This window comes from Microtus oregoni, unplaced genomic scaffold (genome assembly GCF_018167655.1).
Source record: "Microtus oregoni isolate MIOR12 unplaced genomic scaffold, Mior012 000086F_ref0000336, whole genome shotgun sequence".
NCBI classification, from domain to species: Eukaryota; Metazoa; Chordata; class Mammalia; order Rodentia; family Cricetidae; genus Microtus; species Microtus oregoni.
In genome coordinates, this window is record NW_024544552.1 from 1,506,171 (window position 1) to 1,528,476 (window position 22,306).

The 22,306-nt window shown below is 38.0% G+C and overlaps 1 protein-coding gene across 1 annotated transcript in view; it reads left to right on the forward strand.

Annotated features, from left to right (window-relative positions):
- The first annotated feature begins 1,624 nt into the window (after positions 1-1,624).
- Positions 1,625-22,306, forward strand: part of LOC121442004 (gamma-interferon-inducible protein 16-like) — a 40,583-nt gene continuing 19,901 nt past the window's right edge. Inside the window, 5 exon segments of the mRNA XM_041643443.1 lie at positions 1,625-1,989; positions 3,993-4,096; positions 4,733-4,900; positions 6,288-6,704; positions 8,627-8,815. Of these exon segments, the coding sequence (XP_041499377.1) occupies positions 1,674-1,989; positions 3,993-4,096; positions 4,733-4,900; positions 6,288-6,704; positions 8,627-8,815 (1,194 nt within the window). The 5' untranslated portion in view covers positions 1,625-1,673.

Genomic DNA, 22,306 nt, shown 5'->3' on the forward strand with positions numbered 1-22,306 from the left:
ACAAGGAAGGAACTATGAGTAGTCTTGTCATAGGTTTTCCATCTCAGAAATGGTGCCGGGTATTGGTTTCAACTTATACATGATAGAGATCAAATCAAAAAAAGGATGCTTAATCCTACAATGTTCATGCCACAGTTACACCAGTGACCATGTGTTGACAGACTGTTTGTTACCTCCAATAATCTACAACCGGGTAAGGTTAATGACTATTTTGCTCATATGAAAGGTATTGTGTAGAATACCTTCCGGAATATTAAAATCTATCCAGTAAGGATGAGGCTTCCAGGTGAGTATCAACTTGATTTGTTTGTGTTCTGTTACACATGAATTTGGTGTCTTCAGTAATACATTCTGAAATACAATCAAGAGCGTTGTCGACAAGCTATATGTTGGGGGTATATGAGAACTGACTGGCCAATAACTTTAACAGAGAAAATTCATTCCTAGAACTGGGCATTTTGTTAACCTATGGTGTTTATTAGAATCTTGTTGCTCATTATACAGTAACTACATGTAAATTCTTGATATATATTATATAAAACAAATGATGGATGGCAGATAGATGAACAGATAAATAGAGTGTATATTATATCATTTCACATACCATTTTATATTATATTATATTTTAGGAAACTTTATATCAGTAGGCTTCTATGTTAGCTTTTGTAAACATAGTGTTAGTTATTTTCTCTCTCTATTTCCTCTACTATCCTACCCTCCCACTAACGAACCCATTTAACTTTTGTTTTCAAAGGTTTTCCAAACAATGAAAAAGAAATTAGACATACCACAAACCTTGACAATAGGAGTGCATTTTGTATATTTTGCAGCAAATGACCTCAAGAATAAAAATAAACATAAATGGGATGAATGCAGATTATTCTAGAACTTCCTTTATATTTTAGGAGAAAGAAATATTTTTGACACATTAAGAAAGTTTTAAAAGATCTGGGGAGGATTTAAGCATGGCTTTTACGTAAAAATTCTGTCTATGTACAAATAGAAACACTTAGTCAAGCCTGAAAGGATAAAAATCAAGAAACTACTGATATAACTCCATTCAATAAAATCTAGGGTGCTACTCTGAAAAGTATGTAGACATTTGGGATATTGACAGCAATATGAACAAAAAAGGACCCAAAGTGCACAATCAGAGCCCAGGAGGGATAGTATGCTCATGAGGGGTGTTTGAGGGAAAGCCTAGCGGACAAGGGTCAGTGGCTCAGCATGGCCATGATACTTGAGTCATGGTTCATCCAGGTATACTGTAATAGGATGGAGTCCATTTGCTTATAGGTCACTTTACAATGGAAACAGTCAGGAACCCACAAGCAGATATCCAGAGATGAACTATAGCACCAAATAAGAAAGGAAGAAGGACACAGAATTTTGACACACATAGCACAAATCTAAACAAACACTGCAACAATTACTGATCCAACACTTTACTTCACCACAACTGCCTCTGGTCTAAGTGACCTAACATGTCTAGAAGGGGGAAGCTTCGTAGACTTGTTTATTAATACAGAAGTTCTTTATCAGTTTAGCACAGTGACACAGATTATATTTAACTCTATTTTTCTCTCACATGCAATTATAGATATTACCTTTTGGGGTCATTCACTCACACAGAAATATCTGACTTGGAATTGCCTGTATATGTGCATAATCCTATGTCTGCTTACATCTATTTTCATCTTTTAGGATTGTCCATAATTTTAGAGATAATGAGTGAATATAAGAAAATAATTCTTCTAAAGGGATTGGAGCGTATGGAAGACTACCACTTTAGGGTAATCAAGCCCATACTAAGAAGCAAACTAAATCTATCTAAAAAGATGCAAGATGATTATGACAGAATTCAGATTGCTGACTGGATGGAGGATACGTTCCCAAAAGATGCAGGACTGGACACACTGATGGATGTGTGCCAAAGCATCAAAGAACTGGAAGGCCTTGCCAAAACCCTTGAAGCAGAGAAGGCAAAAGGTAACAGGGACCAACGGGACACTCATCCCTTCTCCACCCTCCCCAAGAGGTCTAGTTCCCTGCAGGGTTCAGAGCTGATCTGTAGCTTTCCCAGGGCGTGCCTTAGAAACAGCAAGGGTGGAAACATTTCAGAGCAAATCAAGTTGGTGATTTCAAAAAACTCTTTCTTACAAAAAAAAAAATCTCGATATATTTCTCGTAGACATCTTTTGTTTTGTAGGTAAATAAAATAAAAACAGTTGTTGAGGTAGAGTAGAATACCTATCGTGGTAGAAAAACAAGAAAATGATAAAGGAAAACTTGAAAAAAAATCACTTAGAACATTTAAATAAATTTAATACTTTATTAACAATCTTACCCATTAATGGATATCTATTCTGGTAAAAAAAAAATGTGATCTAATATTTAAGTAGAAGCACAAATATAAGAGATGTGAATGAGTTTCTTCATATAAAGACACCAGATTTTAAAAATATTGTGACCCGTCCAGCAGGCCACATAATTCGTGAGCCTCGAGTTTGGGATCACCTGGGTAGGAGTGGGGGGGAAGAGAAAGAGAACCAAGCGCATATAAAGAATGACAGAGTCAGTCTGAGATGCGTCTAGGTTCCGTTTATTGCAGGCAGGGGTTTATTCTTATAGAGAGGTTTTGGTAGGGAGGGGTAGGGTTAGAGGGGAAACGAAACTATTGCGCCCTAGGCCAGGGAGGAAGCAATATGTCTCTTGAGACATCTTGTGGTTAGGCCATGTTTTGGAACACCTTGAGGTTAGGCCGTTCTGAGAACTGTATCACAGCTGTTTGTGCAGCAAGCTGTTTTTGCAGCAAGCTGTTTTTGCAGAGAGGATGAGGAAGATTGGCCAGTACTTTAGGTCGGGGGGCTTCTTGGTCCCCATCAATATTGAATGTACTGGTACACAATTCTGACCTGTGAATTTAGCATAAGGAGCCTCAGTCAAGAAAACCTGCAGACTGAGAATACCCTGAGTTACATAGAAAGATATATGGCCAATAGAGAAGTCAAAATCCAATGTTGCTGGTTTGTTACATCAAATATCGAAACATAATTCTTTATCATTATTTATGATTTGGAATTATCTTCTTTAGAAGGTGACCTATTAGTATTATGATAAAAGTTTCATGTTTTTAAAATAAGACTGTTGGATAAGAGTGACAAGCTTATACAAATATGAATATATGTTCCCAACATAGAGAAGCTAATTCCACTACAGCTGGGTTGAGCAGAAAATCCCCTGAGGTAATTCCTGTATCTGACTTGTTACCACTGAAATCCTCCTATCCAGGCAAAGCCTCTGCAGCAGAAGAAAATAAACACACAGACACAAGTAGAGACGAAATAGTTCTTGAAATAGTTGCTGGATACTTGATCACATTTTCCACCAGGAGATTGCGTTATTATTTGGGGGAAAAGCTCCCCCCCAAAAAAACTGTTGGTAGAATTTGGCCTGCCTCAGCCCTAGCACACACCTTTACTCCAAGAGTTTTCAGCTTAAATATTTTAATAGGATCTTAAAAAGTCAACCATAGATGAAGGGGCGGAGCAAAAAACCAATTGAAAGGAAGTAAACATAAGACTATTAGTTTAAGAAAAAAACATCAAGAGTAACAGAAAGTCAGCATGATGGATAGAGAGAAGCACAGGAAGTAGAGCGAAGGACATTGAGCTTGAAGGATTTTGGTTTGACGTGGTACTGGAAACAGGAAATTATGGAACACCAGTGGAAAAGGAAAATCAGATGGTTACTATCTCTGTCTCTGTGAGCTAGCAGGCTTTCATCCCAACATCTGTCTCTTAAGTTTTTACTCGTAAAATTAAATGATAGCGGTTTTGTTAAAGTCGACATGAAATTATTGTCTTTCTCTAAAATCATTAAGGAAAAGAAAATAAAATATCCATTTATAAAACTGAAAGAAAATAAATAATTCTGAGTGAGCTTCAACCATCTTAATCCCTGGATTTACTGTGTTTCCTTTATTCCAATAGTTCAGAAGCAAAAGAAAGGAAAAAATAAAACTGCATTGGGAAGAAGAAAGCAAGATGAACCCAGTAGTTCCCAATCTCTTTCCACCGGTAATGAATCAAACAAGGTAAAGTGGCTAATCTCCAGACAAAATGCTTCTACCCAGGTTCTTCCCCTTCTTAACTCTTTAGGAAGATTTAGCACTCTATCTATCTAGTCCAAGGCTCTATGAAAATGAAGTTCTAAGTCAACAAATTCATCGTGGCCTATAACTCATTTTGTGGCAGATATACTGGTGCAGTATAATCCCTCAAGGATGTAAACAAAAAATCACTATGTGGCTTTTTAAAAAACCATTTACTAAATTATCAGGCACTTTAGGATATGACTCTTAAAACAATTCAACCTGAATATGAACTTTGTTATTCCACAGCTATTTTCTTATGACACCACAGGAATAAGTAGGATGAGATAAATGTAAATTTTTAACCCCTTTATATGACAATTCTTCATGTCTTAGTTAGGGTTTCTATTTCTTTGAAGCAATGTCATGACTACTGCAAGTCTTATGAAAACCATTTAATGGAAGCTTTCTTATATTCAAAGGGTTAGTCCATTATTATCAATGTAGGAAGCATGACAGCATGCAGGCAGACATTGTGCTAGAGAAACTGTATAGAAAAGCACATCTTAGCATGGACAAAGCTGGGGTTCTATTTCCAACACACAGGAAAATCAATAAAGAAAGACATTGTTCTTTCAGAAAAAAAGAAAGATGCCCACAAAAACCGAAGGTAGCAAGAAAAGGAAACTTACACAGGAGCAGACTCAGCTTCCAGAACCTTCAGTAAGAAACACACAGAAAGATGAAGGTTGTCTCCAGACCTCTCATAAGCCTCCACCGACACCATTGTGCAGTTCCTCCAACAAGGTATCACTTTCCTATTCCCAGTGCTTGCCCCTTCCTGAAGTTTAACTGGGCTCACCACAGCCTTAGAAAAATATCTCATTGATCCCCTACTTCAGAGATTTTCCTCCTATTATTAAATATCTCATTAAGTTATTTATTCATTTATTACAGCCACCATGGTAGTGAAAAGGTAAATATTCATGAAATGATTTCTAAGGCTGTGAATGAACTTTCTGCTTAGGGTTCAGAAGGAAGTATAAAGGAGACAGATAGAGATGAACACTGGAATATATCAATCCCCATTGCCTATTTTCTTCTCAGTCCTTTTCCCTTTGCTAGTAGCCCAACTTCAGGGGATGTTTTCAACATTCTGTGTTCCTCTAAGCAGGTATTTTGACACATGCTGTTTACCTGCTTTGAAGTCTTTAGCCTGTTCATTCACTAACTAAATACTGTGTAATTGTAAGGGTTCTTTTGCTGGGAGTCAGATTCAGACCCCTTCTAGGCATACACTAAACTCTCCCAGACATTTATCATTGAAGGGTTCCTGTTCTTATTTTGATGCCTTCTGAACATAATTACAACCATACTAACCATGAAAATAGTTCTCATACAATCTCCTAATCTTGTACATTTTCTAATCTTCAAATTAATGCCCTCATCTAATCTACTGTTCCATTTATATTAGAAATATACTTTCTGATATAAAACACATAGTTGAGGAATCATGGTTAAACACTGCTACCAATAGGGTGACGTCTACATGTTTCCGAGTTGAATTTCAGGGAGGGCTACCTCTTACAGCTGCCTTCATGAAATGTATCCATGTTGGCCATGACTGCCAGCATGCTTCTACTTTGAGTTCTACCGTGTTGCCCTCATTTCAACGTGTTCTCCTGATGCTCAAAAATGGAGTAGGAAACCGAGAAGGCTGGTGATCAAAGTAAAATGGTTCGAAAACTTTTCCTGGTCCCGGGATTCTCCTCCATGCCTGCTATTATGCAAAAAGAAGAACTGCTTGTCTGAATCCTTTCTGATTAACAACATTTAAGGGGCTCTTCCCGGGGCTGCCTGTCTAACCCTTTTGCCAGAAAGTTTGACAAGTTAGCCAAGATTTTATAACTAAAATCTTAAGAATGTTCATACATAAAAATAGACTAGAGCATTGGGGGCTTTGTGTTCATACCCCATGACTGTAATAAGTATAATCCTTTTATTTACAAGGTAAAAATAGCATTAACTGGAAACTCTAGGTAGGGATTTAAGTAAATGTCCATTTCTCCCTTTATCTAGGTTATAGATTGCGATCATTGTTCCGACGTTCTCCGTGGTACTCAGTGAGATTATGGAGTTGTGCCCTATGATCTGTCTGAATTATGCATGTTTATCCTCTGTGTGTTTTATGTAGACACCAAGGACGGGAAACATACCAAAGGAACCTGTTAAGGAAGAAGGTTACCATCGAGAACCCAAAGAAGTGATGGTTTTGAAAGTAACAGAACCATTTACTTATGATTTGATTGATGACAAAAGGATGTTCCATGCCACAGTGGCGACTGAGAATGAATTCTTCAGAGTGAAGATTTTTGACCCAGTGCTAAGGAATAAGTTCATTCCAAATAAGATTATTGCCATATCAAATTATTTTGGCTTAAATGGCTTTCTGGAAATACACCAAGCTTCCTGTGTGTCTGATGTAGACAAGAAGAGAACGATGGCTATCTCAAATACACTGAGGCAAAGAGCCAATACGACTCCTAAAATTAGGGATCTTTTCTCACAGGCACAGGGGACATATGTGAATGGAGAGTTTGTGGTCTATAAGGTAAGCCATTGTGATACTTGGGAAATTCCTTTTGCAGTCTGGGATTTTAAGTTTTAACTTGTCACTGGAATTTGCTCAACTTATTTAACACAGTAAATAACTGCTCTTCATATCAGAAAGAGATGAGTACAGTTTCCTCATTTGGGGATTGGGAGAGTCTCTTATCATTCTTCTCCACAAGGTAAAACGATGAAAAATCTTTGAAATCGATTCATCAATAACCTTTGACATTTTTCTACCAGGAACAATCCATTATATCCATCTTTTTCACAGACACTATTCAATTTATAGCACACTTCCGGATTCTTATTCTTTGATAGCTTCAATACCCATATTATTAGCAACTGAGTTGCAAAAAGAGCCAAACTCAAAGCCTACATGCAGTTTGAGATGATGAGAATAAAAAACAAGAGACTACTCTGCTCCAGATTGAAGGCATGACCAATAAGCCAAGATTATTTCTTTAATAATCTTGTTCTCATTGTAATATTCTTTACATTGTATAAAGCACTTTTGATAGGGTGACTAATGTTTTAAATAATAAAAGGAAGAGGAGTTTTACAGTCTAGTTTAATTTCACAGTTAATAACAAGGCACAACAAAAGTGATGAAATTCAACAAATCTGTGACTTTCTGGGGTTTCTTTAAGGCCAATGTACCAATTCATTAATATGCTTATTAAGTGTATGATTTCATAATTCATTGTTTATGAATCAGCCATGGCTTTTAAATTTATCTATGCTGTTTTTGACTGTGCTGGTGCATTTGGTTACACAATTAATAAGTAAACTAAGTGGGACTCGAACTTAAACGCCAGGACTAAAAGCTGTAGATTTTACATTTGAGTGATTAGGAAGGAGTAGAGTGAACAATGTGTGCACTGAGCAAATGTGATCCATTTAAAACGGAGGTGAGTGTGTTTGTGTGTGTCTGTGATGAGTGAATGTAACAGTCCTTCTGTCTGTCTGTTAATATCTATTTGTATGTCCATGCATTTGTATCACATAGTATCTCTTATTTCTGTTAGTGTGTTCCTTTTGTTTCATTCTTGTTGGTTTTCTTCTTTATTCACCTGTTTGTTTTCTTAAGAGAGAGAAAAAGAAGCTGTGGAGTTGGAAAGGTAGGGAAGTGAGGATAAACTAGGAGGAGTAGAGAAGGGAAAATTATGATCAGATTAGGTTACATGAAAATGAGTTTATTTTCAATAAAAATTGAAATAAATTAAATTAAAAAAACTTAGAGTAGTGTTTCTCAGACTGACAACGAGTCACAAGTAGCCTTTCTTCTCAGGCATCCTGGAGACACCTAAGAAACCTGCAATGGTAACTAAACGGTTATTGCATTTTATTCTTGTTTTCATTTTTTTGTCCCTAAAGAAATCTCAGATATTCCTATATGTTACCATAGTACTTAGAAATATACTCATTTTTTCCCTAAAAACACCCAGCAGAAGAAATCCTCAAGTAGGTAACACATAAGAGTGGCTTCCAAGGGCTGCAGTGCTGACCCAATCATTAAGGCTAGGCCCACAAGGCTTCAAGAGGGATTTCAAACAAAACATTTGTTCACTAAAACATCTTAAACTCTCTTGTGCCTGAAAACTTTTTTTAGTTATTTATTTTGTCTGTGAGGGATGGGAAGAAACACAAAAACTTTTAAAGTAGTGTGGAAGTCATGAGAGAACACCACAAATGAGTTTTCTCTTTCTACCATGAGAGCTGCTCATTGAGACCAGGTAATCAGGCTTGCCAGCAAGCACCCTTCCCCACTGAACCATTTCACTGGCTCCTGTACCTCTGATTCTAAACCTAAGAGCGATCTTGCCTTGGCAGGGACAGGTTTATGCCGACACTCTTTATTCCTCATAGAGGTGACAAGCTTTGACACATTTCCTAAAAGATGAATGTTAACTTGCTTTTCAGAAAACTGAGAGGAATCCCTTCATTTACTATGGAATTGAAGATGATACAGGGAAAATGGAAGTGGTGGTCCATGGAAGACTGACCAATATAAAGTGTGAGCCAGGCCAAAAACTTTGACTCATCTGTTTTGAATTGTCCTCAAGCAAAGATACATGGCAGCTGAAGTCTGTAAGACACAGTAACATGCAGGTGTGTGCTCTGAAATTTAATATTATTAAGAATCATTCATATATATGATTTCATAAATACATATATATAGTGTACTTTTCTGTTGATATTACATATACAATCCAATAGAAATAAAAATTAAACTTTTCATGTTTAATAACAAAGTTCCTTCCACTACCTTTTGAGTAAATATTTTTAAATTATACTAAAGAATAAATTCAAAAAAATCTCAAAAGTTGTTATATGTTTAGCTAATGACAAAAAGTATTTCATTTATCAAAGCAGAGAGATAATTTGACAGGACTCAGGTAATTAAGATGTTTGTTTTAAATTATGACTCTTTGATTTTTCAAACTGAGCAAAGACTAAAGCACAAAGAATCTTGGAGCCTTCATGTATAATATTCAAATACTGTCTGTTGCAGAGCATGATGTACATAAATCATAAGTTCCAAAGGATGCCCTGGGCAAATCAGACCACAATGTGCTAATATCCACAATCCTTGTTATACTTACACATTGTGTGGGATTTATTTTACACTTTTAAAATGGCCACTATAACCACGTGAACTGAAAAATAGAAGGCATCACATGTTCATTCACAAAGAAACGCTCTTACAGCACCTTGGTTCTCAGACCACCAGCCAAAGGTTTAAAACTTCCCCCATGGCGGCTGCAACAACAAAGTCCTTTCTCCCTCCTCCCAGCCTGCCTGTTTAATGAGTCTCTAAACTCAGTCTCTCCATCAAGGATGGAAGCTCTTTTTCCTCCCCTCTGGAGCTCTGTGTCATACACAGCCCTTCCAACTGTGCTCAAGTCTGTAGGTATTACTACTTTCATAGTCCCAAGTAGGGAAGAAAGCTGACTCCAAAGCCAGAGAGGTATTAAAAAGATAGACCAGTGAAAAATGGGACGTGACCTATAGGGTCCCATCAGTATCAATGTAGAGTGTTTGGTGCCATTGAATTTCACTTGATCTGACATCATCATCTTCTTCTTTAAGGTTGTCAATGTCAGAAAGAAAGTCCCTCAAGCCTGATTCAGATCTGAAAACCTGGATGCCAAGGATACTGTTTATGGAGATAAGATCCAAGTCCAGAAAATAAATGTATATATGAACTGTTGCAATACTATATCAATGAAAGCCAGCTCCTTTTTATGGTTTTCCAAGATAGGATTTCTCTGTTTAGCCATTGTTGTCCTGAAAATCACTTTGTAGACCAGGCTGGCCTTGAACTCAGAGATCTACCTGCCTCAGCCTTCTGAGTGCTGGGATTAAAGGTCTGTGCCACCACCATCAGACCTGTTCTTAATTCTAGGAAATGGTACTTTCTTATATTCTTTATAAACTTTTGTATGATCTAAGTTCCATATTTTTATCAATAACTTTTATACTTGTTAATCTGTAAGTTTTACAAATAAAACTTAAATATAAACCACATTTACAATAAAGCAGTGCTTCCTTCGGGATATCTGTCAGCCATTTGAGAATTGCTGTCAAATCAAAAGTATAGAATACATGCTTCACGTGTGAAGTTAAGGACAAAGCATGTTAAAGAACAAGTAGACCACATATGCTCCAGAAAAACTAAGGCATTAATAGACACAGAAGATTGAATTCAGCCTTGAGTGCCATTTCTAAAGCTAGTCTGGTGAGGACAGGAGAAGTCTTCAGGTTCTTTTTGTTCAACAAATTTGAGTGTTTCATAGAGTTTAATTATTTGAGCAAAGAATCCACAAAAGTGAGATGTTTTATGAGTGGGGATTATTTTCAAGAGTATGGATTCTCAACTCCAATTCTATAATGAAATAATGTCACTGGAAACTTTGAGATAAAAATGAGTAGGCCCTGTGGTAAAGGAAGTAAGAAATTAGTCAGTCCCCATCTCCCATTACCCACAAGATTCGCTGAAAACGCATGGGATAAAACTGGACTCTCTGAACATGGCGAACAATGAGGGCTGATGAGACGCAAAGGACAATGGCACGGGGTTTTGATCCTGCTTAATGTGCTGTCTTGGTGGGAGCCTAGCCAGTTTGGATGTTCACCTTCCTAGATATGGACTGAGGGGGGAGGACCTAGGACTTACCACAGGGCAGAAAACCCTGACTGCTCTTTGGACTGGAGAGGGAGGGGGAAAGGAGTGTGGGAAGAGGGAGAAGGGTGGGAGGAGGGGGAGAAGGGTGGGAGCAGAGGGAAGGAAATGGCAGGCTGGGAGGAGGTGGAAACTTGTTTTTTTTTCTCCTTTTCTCAATAAAAAAATAAAAAATAAAAAAAACAAAGTAATTGAATACTGTATTTTTGGTTTTTTAACATGATCATCTTATTGACATTGACATTGATGTATATAATAATATGTAGCATAAACACAATGTGGTTTTAATAAAAAATTCATTTATAACAAGCCAACTTGCTGTTACATGACCATTGAGGACACACACTGTGGACTAGTAAGAGATCTTTTTATTTATACACAGATACCATGTACATCAGAGGCTGACATTAAATAAACAAACGTTTCAGATGAAAAAAAAAAAAGAAATTAGTCAGGATTCCCAAAGAGGCCTTTCTGGAGTATTGTTTATTTCTCTTACTGCTATAAAAATGGACTGACTGCTGCTGGAGCTCCTTCCACTCTTTTAAGATACCAGCCCACTTGGGAGTGGTCTTTTTTGTTTTAAAAAGCAGCAGTAGCCCTGCTCTTCCTCTCTTGCCTCTGACTCCTAGACTCAGTTCCTGATCGTGCAGAGGGCTGTTGTCTAGGACAGTGATCTATAATTTTTCACCTTAAATAAATAACCCTTTTATTAATCAGAATTCCAAACTGGTGTGTGATTGTTTTGTGACTTACTTCTATATTTGATGCTCACATGAATTTGGAAATCCATGTCTTATTTCCCAAACTAATATCATGGAAATTTGGGATGGGGACGGGGGGTTAGTTCATGGTCACTTCCCATCAATATATCAATGCAACTTGAAAATCATATGTGAAAGGAAATTCTATTGTTGGTTTTGCTATTTTCATCTTTCTTTTATTTTTTCCTTTATTTTCGGTTTATTCTCCTAGCACATGAGGATGAGATAGGCTAGCATGGCAAACAGCTTAGCCACTTGAGACCTCACTTTTCTTGTTTGATAACCACAGTTACACTTTCCAGCCTGAGACCATTATCTGCATCCCCTGTATACACACATTCTGCTGTCCATATTTCTAAAACCTATTTACCGCATGGACAACCACCATACATCAGGTCACAAATAAATATATAAATGTTGGAAATAATGAAAATGATTACTGTCCTTAGAAATACTTAAATATATTACTTATATTCAAGTATTTCACAAAATCTTTTTGATACCAAAAAAATACCGATGTAATACAGACTAGACTAGTTCAGGTATATGTACAACAAGACAAACTGTGTCCTCACAAGGAACATTTATGACTAATATCATGCTTCCACCTTCCTCCTATGTATAATTGTGTGTATATAGTCAAATGAAATACTGTGTTGAAAGGACATGCACAGGAAGTAAATGCCTACCTAATCTAAGCCTGTCAGTTGAAATGAAGATCCACCCATGTCACACCCCCACAGCACCCCAACACCTTCTCCTGAACTCCATGAAAGTGGCTCCAAACAAAAGCTGTGGCCCTTGAACACCTTTTTTCATGTGACCCCTTTTCTCTTCACACATATTCCTGTCTGCTCTTTACTGTCACTGTGCTTTGAGAAAAGTTTCAAGGCTTCTTTATAATCTGGATGAGCCTTTAAGTAAGTTTTTGAATTAACAGGTAAGATTTTAGAAACCTTTGGCTTGGATTCTGACCACCACCATATACTGCAACAAAGATACAAGAAGAAACCACACCAAATGCTGGAAGTTATTTCTTGAATTCCCAAACTTGCAGATCTGTATTTCATTTATCTTCCTTATATAACACTTTAGCAGTAGTTTCCTGACACACCAAAGAACAGAGAGAAGAAAATGATGATTTTCCATAAAAGAAAGAGACAGGGAATTGTATCTTATACAGACCGAATGTTTCAATTTGTGTAGTGCACAAATGCATTGCAACAAAGATAAGGGTAACAGTGAAAAATCCACTTACACAAAGTAGACTGCAACCATTCTTTGACTGTTTTGTATGAAAATTTTCCTCAGGAGGTGTAAACAAGTATCTACTCACCCCAGACCAAGATCAGATCCAAATTTTTATTGTGTTTCTTATAGGAATATTGAAAAAATATTACTTATAGAAGCAGAAATGACTCAAAGAGAGCTATGTCACCAGTTCATCCCACAATGAGCATCAGCTCACAATAGAAAGAAATCTGGAGCACCCTTGACAGACTGTAGACAATACAATGCTTTGGAGAGTGTATGCTTCAGGTAGTTCAGGTGGTCAGAGCCCATTCTGCACAAACTGATTGGTGTCTACTTTTTCCAGGCATATTAGCTTGTCTGAGAGTGCCTAGCATCATCCTGGATATTCTCGAGGAAGGAGGACAGAATTATATCTGGTTTCTGGGACTTCTAAATCGTCAAAGTTGTTTAATTCTTGACCTTGATTTTACTTGCAGGATGCGAGTGTCCACCCATTATTGAAATATCCTGCTATTCTGCATCCTTTTGTCAACTCCCTGTATTTTTATCAATCTTTCCTCTACAGTGAAAGATTTTGATTTCTTTTTACCGGGAGATGCTATTAATTCCTGAGGTACAGATGTAGAAACTGCAGGGGCCACAGTGACTCCATTTCTCTCTAGACGCATAGACAGAAAGTTAATGTTTTTCAAGGCCAAATAACAGGTTGTTTGATTAAGGTTGTGCTTACTAGATGTGTTGAGTATTAAGGAGGTTATTATGATTGTTTGTTCCTTGTATCATTGATTTTTTGCATTCTCCTTTTGCTTAGGGTATTAAGAACTATGATTTATAAACTTGGGCTTTTTCAGTATTCACTGAAAAGCCTTCCAATTCTATCTTCTGTCTTTTGTCTCTTTCTCAATCCTCAATCTACTTTCATGCATAATAGAACAAGTCAGCTCAACTAGACAAGGAACAAGCTTGGTGACTGCGCAATTGGTAACTTCTTACCAAGTTTTGGGCTCTCCTATACAAATGTGACTTCCTTGGGCAAAAAAAAAAAAGTGTCAGTCACACATCCAGCCAGATGACCCTGAGATCAACTCTGACTGTATAGAACAATGTACAGATACTCTTAGTAAACTGCAATTTTAGCCCCTGTCTTTCCTCTCAAAGATACAGTTTCAGTGATGCTATTTCAAATGCTTTCTATCCGTCTTTACTTTTTGTGCAATAAAACTTGAGGAATCCACATGATCTGGGAATCTTTTCTATCTAGGCTAGAACCAGAGCACTTCCTCAACACTTAAGAGAAATACTAATATAATTAGAGCAAATATGATATTTCCCTTGTGTGTGATGCACTTCTATCTCGTCTACAGAAATCCTTCTCTGCTATCAGCAAACAGCTCAACATACTGTGTGAAAATTGAAAAACAGTCCTCTCAAGATTAGTCCTAATATAGGACGCCTGTGCCGTTATTATTATTATTTTGGCAGTGAAGGACAAGCTGGTAGCATGAAAAAATGATCACCCATTCAGTCATTTCCCTGGTCTTGCTTCATCCCTTTGTGATTCTCTAAAATGCAAGGTATCCACCTCTCTCCTTACAAGGGACTCAGAGCCATCATACTTGACAGGAACCCATGTTGCCCACCTGCTTACCTGTACCCTTCTTTGTCTCCTCCATTCTGCTCTCTTCAGAGTACTCTTAGAGCATTTGCTGCCTTCTTACTTCAGCCCCTGCACATAGGCTATCTCCATTCATATAAGACTCACTGATTTCCATGGCCATAGCCAAGGTAACTCTGGTTATTTCTCTACTCTTCTTCCTAGAGCTGGAATCTAAGACCTGTTTATCAGAACTATGGAGCCAGCCCTTCCCTTTACACCTCCAAGTGTTTTTGAACCTGTGGGTTACATTCCTTTCATAGGGTCATGTAAGATCATCTGCATTATGTCATAACTGTCATTGCAGTTATGGAGTAGCAATGAAAATCATTATGTGGGCAGGGTCACCACAACATGAGAAACTGTACTAAAAGGCCAGCTTGACTGGGACTGAACGAGCATGTGATCAAACTGGACTCACTGAATGTGGCTGACAATGAGGGCTGACTGAGAAGCCAATGATAATGACACCGGGTTTTGATTCTACTGCATATAGTGGCTTTTGGGAGCCTAGTCTGTTCGAATGCATACCTTCCTAGACCTGGATGGAGGGGGGAGGGCCTTGGCCTTCCCACAGGGCAGGGCACCCTGAATTCTCTTATGACTGAAGAGGGAGGGGGAGAAGAATGGGGGCAGTGGTAGGTAAATAGGTGGATGGGAGGAGGTGGAAATTTTTAATAAATAAAAAAATTGATACAGTGTTAGCAAGGTTGAGAACCACTGTGCTAACCTGACATCAAAAATCTGTACCAGTAAGAATGACCAAGATCAAAATTACTGATGACAACTTATGCTGGAAAGATTGTGGGGAAAAGGGAACACTCCTGCATTGCTGGTGGAAATGCAAGATGGTACAGCCCCTTTGAATGTCAGTGTGATGATTTCTCAGAAAATTAGGAAACAACATTCCTCAAGACCCAGTAGTACCACTTTTGGGTCTATATCCAAAGGATGCTCAATCATGCCACAAGGACATGTGCTCAACTATGTTCACAGCAGCTTTGTTTGTCTTACCCAGAACTTGGAAACAACCTAAAATGCCATTCAACCAAAAATGAATAAGGAAGATTTGGTACATTGACACAATGGAGTACTACACAGCAAAAAAACAAAATAAAACAAAACAAAAAAACCGACATCTGGAATTTTGCAAGAAAATGGATAAAGCTAGAAAATATCATTTGAGTGATGTAACCGAGACCCAGAAAGACAATTATCACATATACTCACTCTTAGGTGGTTTTGAAACATAAAGCAAAGAAAACCAGAACACAAATCACAATCTCAGAGAACATAGACAACAATGAGGACCCTAAGAGAAACATATAGATCTAATCTACATGGGTAGTAGAAAAAGACAAGATCTCCTGAGTAAATTGGAAGCATGGAGACCTTGGAACAGGTTTGAAGGGGACGGGATATGTAGGGAGGCAAGTAGAGAAAAATGTAGAGCTCAACAAAAATCAGTAAAAAAAAAAAAACTGCACCAATCTGGGACTATTTGGAATCTGAACCCAGAATTTCAACTAGAATTTAAAAGCTGGGACTAACTGCAGTCTAAAAATTAATGCCACAGTGAACCCAAGTCTGAAATCTAGGCATTATTTTTCTCATCTAATTGTCAGATGGGGATAATAGTGACCAAAAAACCTGAACATCCACCCAGAATGATTTTTGCAGATATCCACACCAAAAATAACCTTGCATTTTCATTACCAGATAATCTTAATTGCTAATACCAAAACCAAAACAAGTAATTAAGACAATATACCTCATCTCTAAATAATCCAGGAACCCAGGATGGGAGGCCTGCATAGTGAATGCTCCCTTCCAGATCCTGGATTAAGATAAAAATCACACCGAAATGCACGTTTACACAGAAAGATCCTTTATTAAGTAGGGAAGACACATCAATTAGGTGAGCCAAAGTGGTCTTCTGATTGGTGGACTTTGGTAGTCAGCCTCAAAATAAAAAAGTGTCCAAGCAAGAATAGACCTTGGAGGCTAGCTTTATAATTTAATATTGTTTTTAACAAGTCAGAGGAAATGGAAAAGAATGACAAGGCTTGCCATAGATACATGCTCTAATGGGCTAGTTTCCCTTTAAATGCTATTGTAATAAGCCCTGAGAAAAGCAGTTTAGTAGCAATACATGACAAATACTTCAAAATAGCAACAATGAACATGCTTAAGGGCAATAAAGATTATATTAATAAGTTCCTCATTAAAAACCATGTATACACAAATAGTTGGTGTTGTGGTGCATTAGTTGAATATGTTTTACATTTAATTATGCTGTGGAACATTTCTTTGACAATGCAATGGTGTGTTGCATTCTTTATGTTGTATTTGTTTACTCTGAGTAGTGATCTCATTTTGTCAATCAAAATCACCGGATAAATCTAATAAAGAGCTGAATGTCCAATAACTATCACGAGAAAGGTTAGGTGGGACTTGCAGGCAGAGAGAATAAACAGAAGGAGAATTCTGGGGGTGTATGAGGATCAAGAAAGTGACCAAGAAAAGAAGGAAAGAGGACACCATGGGCCAGCCACCCAGCTACACAGCAAGCCACAGAGTAAGAAATAAAGAAAGGAATATAGAATAAGGAAAGATAAAAGACCAAAAGGTAGATGGGATAATGAAAAACTGGCTAGGAACAGGCCAAGTTAAGGATGGGAATTCATAACGAAGAATAACTCTCCATGAGATTTAAATGGGAACTGAGTGGTGCGCCCTGAAAAAGCAAAGAGTAAAACCAACCAAATGTAAGTTGAGTTACATAAGGAAGACAATTGAAGACGTGAAAGAAGAATTTACCAAAGAAATAAAATCATTTAAAAAATCAAGCTGAAGTAAAACTCTAAATGAAATGTTTGGGAAGCCAGAGTCAAAGAGAAAGTCTTACCAACAGATTAAAAACTATGGAAGAAGGAATTTTGGTCTTGAAGGTAGAAGCAATGGATATCTCTGTCAAAGTAAATGTTAAATCTCAAGGCATGCAGGCACCAAACATCTAGGAAAACTTGGATATTATGACCAGAAAAAAAAAAGGTACATGAATAATAGATATAGAGGAAGGAGAAGAAACTGGTTTAAAGGCGTAGAAAATAATGTAGCACAATCATAGATAAATTGCTGGTGTAAAATAAGAGATGCCTATCAAGGTGCAAGAAGCATAGAGAACATCAAATTGATATGATCAGAAAAGGAAATCTCTGTGAGATACAGTAATTCAAGCATGAGAAGTAAAGAATATAGAAAGGTTATTAAAAGACGGGAGATAAAAAGACCACATCACTTATAAAGGTAGACTTACTAGAATAACACTGACTTTCCAATGATTACTCTGAAAATAAGGATTTGGTCAAATGTTCTCTGCATTCTGAAGACCACAGATGTCATTCTAGACTACTACAAGCAACAAAAGTATCTATCACAGTCTACAGAGAAAGCAAATATCTCATGATGGAAAAACACACATTTTAACAATTTTTCTGTACTAATCCGGCTCTACAAAAGACACTAGAATAAAAAATGCAATATGAAGGTCAATATACAGAAACAGGAAAAATTACAATATGAAGGGTCAAAAAATGATACAAGAAATTAATAATACTAAAACAGTTAATCAAAAGAAGGGGAAAATCCACAATAATAAAATAAGAGGAATTGATGAATAATTAATGGTCTCTATTTTTCTAATAAAATGAAGCAACGTAACAGACTAGATTAGAAATCAGGATCTATCTTTCTGCTTTGTTCAATAAACATTCTAAAACTATCAAAGACAAACATCAATTTAGGGTAGAAAACGGAGAAATGTATTTTAAGTAAATAGAAGTAAGAAGTAAGCAAGGAAGAGTAGGTATTTTAATATTTGATAAAACAGAGTTTGTGCCAAAACTAACCACAAGTAAAAAGGAAGGACACTGAATAATCATTAAAGGAAAACAATACAGCAAGAAAATATTACAAGTTTTAACATTTATGCACCGGGCATGATGGTATTCAATTTCACAAAAGAAACACTAGTTCAGCTAAAATCATATATTAAGTTTAGCACAGTGAAAGTAGGTGACTTCAGTATGCCACTCTCACTAATGGACAGGTCATCAAGAAAACAAAACAGCAGAGAAAATTTGGAGTAAAATAACCTTCTAAAGCTAATGAACCTGACAGACATCCTTAAAACATTGCACCCAAACACAAAAGAATATAATACTTGTTCAGAAGTCCATGGAACTTTCTCCTAAGTTTACCACATACTGGATACATAGAAAGTCTTATCAGAAATAGGAAAACTGAAGTAATACCCTGCATCCAATCTGACTACTGTTAATTAAAACCAAAAGCAATCTATAGATTCAATGCAATCTCCATCAAAATCCCAACGCAATTCATGACAGACCTTGAAAGAACAATACTTAGCCTCATTGGAAAAACAAAAAACCCAGGATATCCAAAAGAATCCTGTACAAAAAAAAGGAACTTCCAGAAGCATCACCATCCCTGACATGAAGCTTTATTATAAAGCTACATTAATGAAAACAGCTTGGTATTGGCATAAAAGCAGACAAGTTGACCAAGTGAATCAAATCAAAGACATGGATACTAATCCACACCCCTACAAATACCTGATTTTTAGCAAAGAAGCTAAAACTACAAAATGGAATAAAGAAAGTATCTTCAACAAATGGTGTGGGCATAATTGGATGTCAACATGTAGAAGAACACCTATTGATCCATATTAATCCCCATACATGAAATTGAAGTCCAAATGAATTAAAGATCTCAATATAAATATGACCACACTGAACCTGATAGAAGAAAATGTGAGAAGTAGCCTACAATGCATGGGCACAGGAGATCACTTTCTAAATATAACCCCAGTAACACAGACATTGAGAGCAACAATAAATAAATAGGACCTCCTGAAACTGAGAAACTACTGTAAAGCAAAGGACACAGTCAATAAGACAAAAAGGAAACCTCCTGAATGGGAAAAGATCCTCACCAACCGCATATCAGACAGAGGATAGATATCCAAAACACACAAAGAACTCAAGAAATTAGACATCAAAACTGCAAATGATCCAATTAAAAAATGCAGAAATAAGCTGCTGTGGGACAATGCCTTGTACACTGTCACTTGTATTGTTTTAACAAAACACCTATTGGCCAATAGCCAGGCAGGAAGTATAGGTGGGACAACGAGGCAGGAAGTAGAGGTTGAACAACAAGAATAAGAGAATTCTGGGAAGAGGAAACACTCAATCTGTAGTTCATCCAGACACAAAGGAAGCAAGGTGGGAATGCTTTGCTAATAAAAGGTACCAAGCCATGTGATTAACACAGACAACATTATGGGCTAATTTAAGATGTAAGAATTAGTTAACAAGAAAGCCTGAGCTACTAGGCCAACCACTTAATAATTAATGTAGGGCTCTGTGTGTTTCTTTGGGACTGAATGGCTGTGGGACCTGGCTGGAAGGAAACCTTCAACAACACTAAACAGAGAATTCTCATTAGAAGAATCTCAAATTGCCGAAAGATGCTTAAGAAAATGTTCAGCATTCTTAATCATCAGGGAAATGCAAATCGAAATTACTTTGAGATACCATATCACAGCAGTCAGAATGGCTGAGATCAAATACACCAATGATAGATTATGCTGGAAAGAATGTGGAATAAGGGAAACATTCCTCCATCTAGTAGGAATGCAAACTTGTACAACCACTCTGGAAATCAGTATAGCAGTTTCTCAGAAAATGGGGAATCAATCTATCTCAGGATCCATCAATACCACTCTTGGGCATATACCCAAAGGATGTTCAATCATACTACAAGGGCATTTCTTTAACTATGTTCATAGCAGCATTATTTATAATAGCCAGAACCTGGTAACAACCTAGATGTCCCTTAACCAAAGAATGAATGAGGAAATATAGTAAATTTACACAATGGAGAACTACTCAGAGGTAAAAAACAATGACATCTTAAAATTTGCACACAAACAGATGGAACTAGGAAGAAAAAAACATCATGAGTGAGGTAATTCAGACCCAGAAAGATATACATGCTATGTACTCACTCATAAGTGGGTACTAGCTGTTAAGAAAAGCAAACGATAACAAGCCAATAGTCTATGATTCTAGAGAAGCTCAGTAACAACGTTAATCCTAAGAAAAACATACACAGATCCACGTGGAAAGAAGAAATAGGTAAGATTGCCTGACAAAATTGGGAGTACAGGGGATGGAGAGAGAAGGGAGGGCAGAAGGAAAAGAGGAGGGAGAAGGGGAGCAGCGAGGAGAACTTGAGAGAATGGGATAGACGAGATGGAGGAAGGACAGAAAAGAGAGCAAGGAAAAAATTTTGTTATTGAGTGAGCCATCATGGGGTTAGCAAGAAAACCGGATGCTTGAGAAATGCCTATGAATCCACAAGGTTGATCTCCACTAAGGCCCTAAGCAAAAGAGGAGAGGGTGCCTGAACTGGACTTGTCCTGTAGTGAGATTGATGAATATCTTATATGGGAGCAGGGAAGTATATATCTTAATTAAGGGAGCCATTTTAGGGTTGGTAAGAGCCTTGACTCTAGACAGGTTCCAAGGGATCCAGAGAGATGTACCCAACTAGATCCTTGGGCAGCTGAGGAGAGAGAGCCTGAAATGGCCCGATCCTATAACCATACTAATGAATATCTTGCATAGCACCATAGAACCTTCATCTGGCGATGGATGGAGATAGAGACAGAGACCCACATTGCAGCAAGGGACTGAGCTCCCATGGTCCAAATGAGGAACAGAAGGAGGGAGAACATGAGCAAGGACGTCAAGACCACGAAGGGGGCACCCGCCCACTGAGACGGTGGGGCTGATCTATTGCGAGCTCACCAAGGCCAGCTAGACTGGGACTGAATAAGCATGGGATAAAACCGGACTCTCTGAATATGGTGGACAATGAGGGCTGCTGAAAAGCCAAGGACAATGACACTGCGTTTTCACCCTACTGCATGTACTGGCTTTGTGGGAGCCTAGCCGGTTTGGATGCTCACCTTCCTAGACCTGGATCGGGGGGGGGGGGGGGACCTTGGACTGCCCACAGGGCAGGGAAACCTGACTGCTCTTTGGACTGGAGAGGGAGGGGGAAGGGAGTAGGGCGTGGGAAGTAGGGAGAGGGGGAGGGAAAATGGAGGCAGGGAGGAGGCAGCAATTTTTAATAAAAAAAAATTTTGTTGTTTATTTTTTTGTTGTTGTTGAAAAAAATTTCTGCCTCCTCCCTGTTTCCCATTTCCTTCCTCCTACTCCCACTCATTGCCCCCTCCTCCCACTGCCCTTCCCGTATCCCCACTTCTCTCCCCCTCCCCCCAATCCATTCCCCCTCCCTCTTCAGACTGAAGAGCAGTCCAGATTCCCTGCCCTGCAGGAAGTCCAAGGTCCTCCCACTTCTATCCAGGTCCAGGAAGGTCAGCAAACAAACAGGCTAGGCTCCCAAAAGCCAGTTCATGCATTAGGATCGAAACCTACTGCCATTGTCCTTGGCTTGTTATCAGCCTTCATTGTCCGCCATGTTCAGAGAGTCTGGTTTCATTGCATGCTTCTTCAGTCCCAGTCCAGGTGGCCTTGGTGAACTCCCAATAGATCAGTTCCACTGTCACAGGGGGTTAGATCAGTTCCACTGTCACAGTGGATGGGTGCACCCATCACGGTCCTGACTTCCTTGCTCATGTTCTCCCTCTT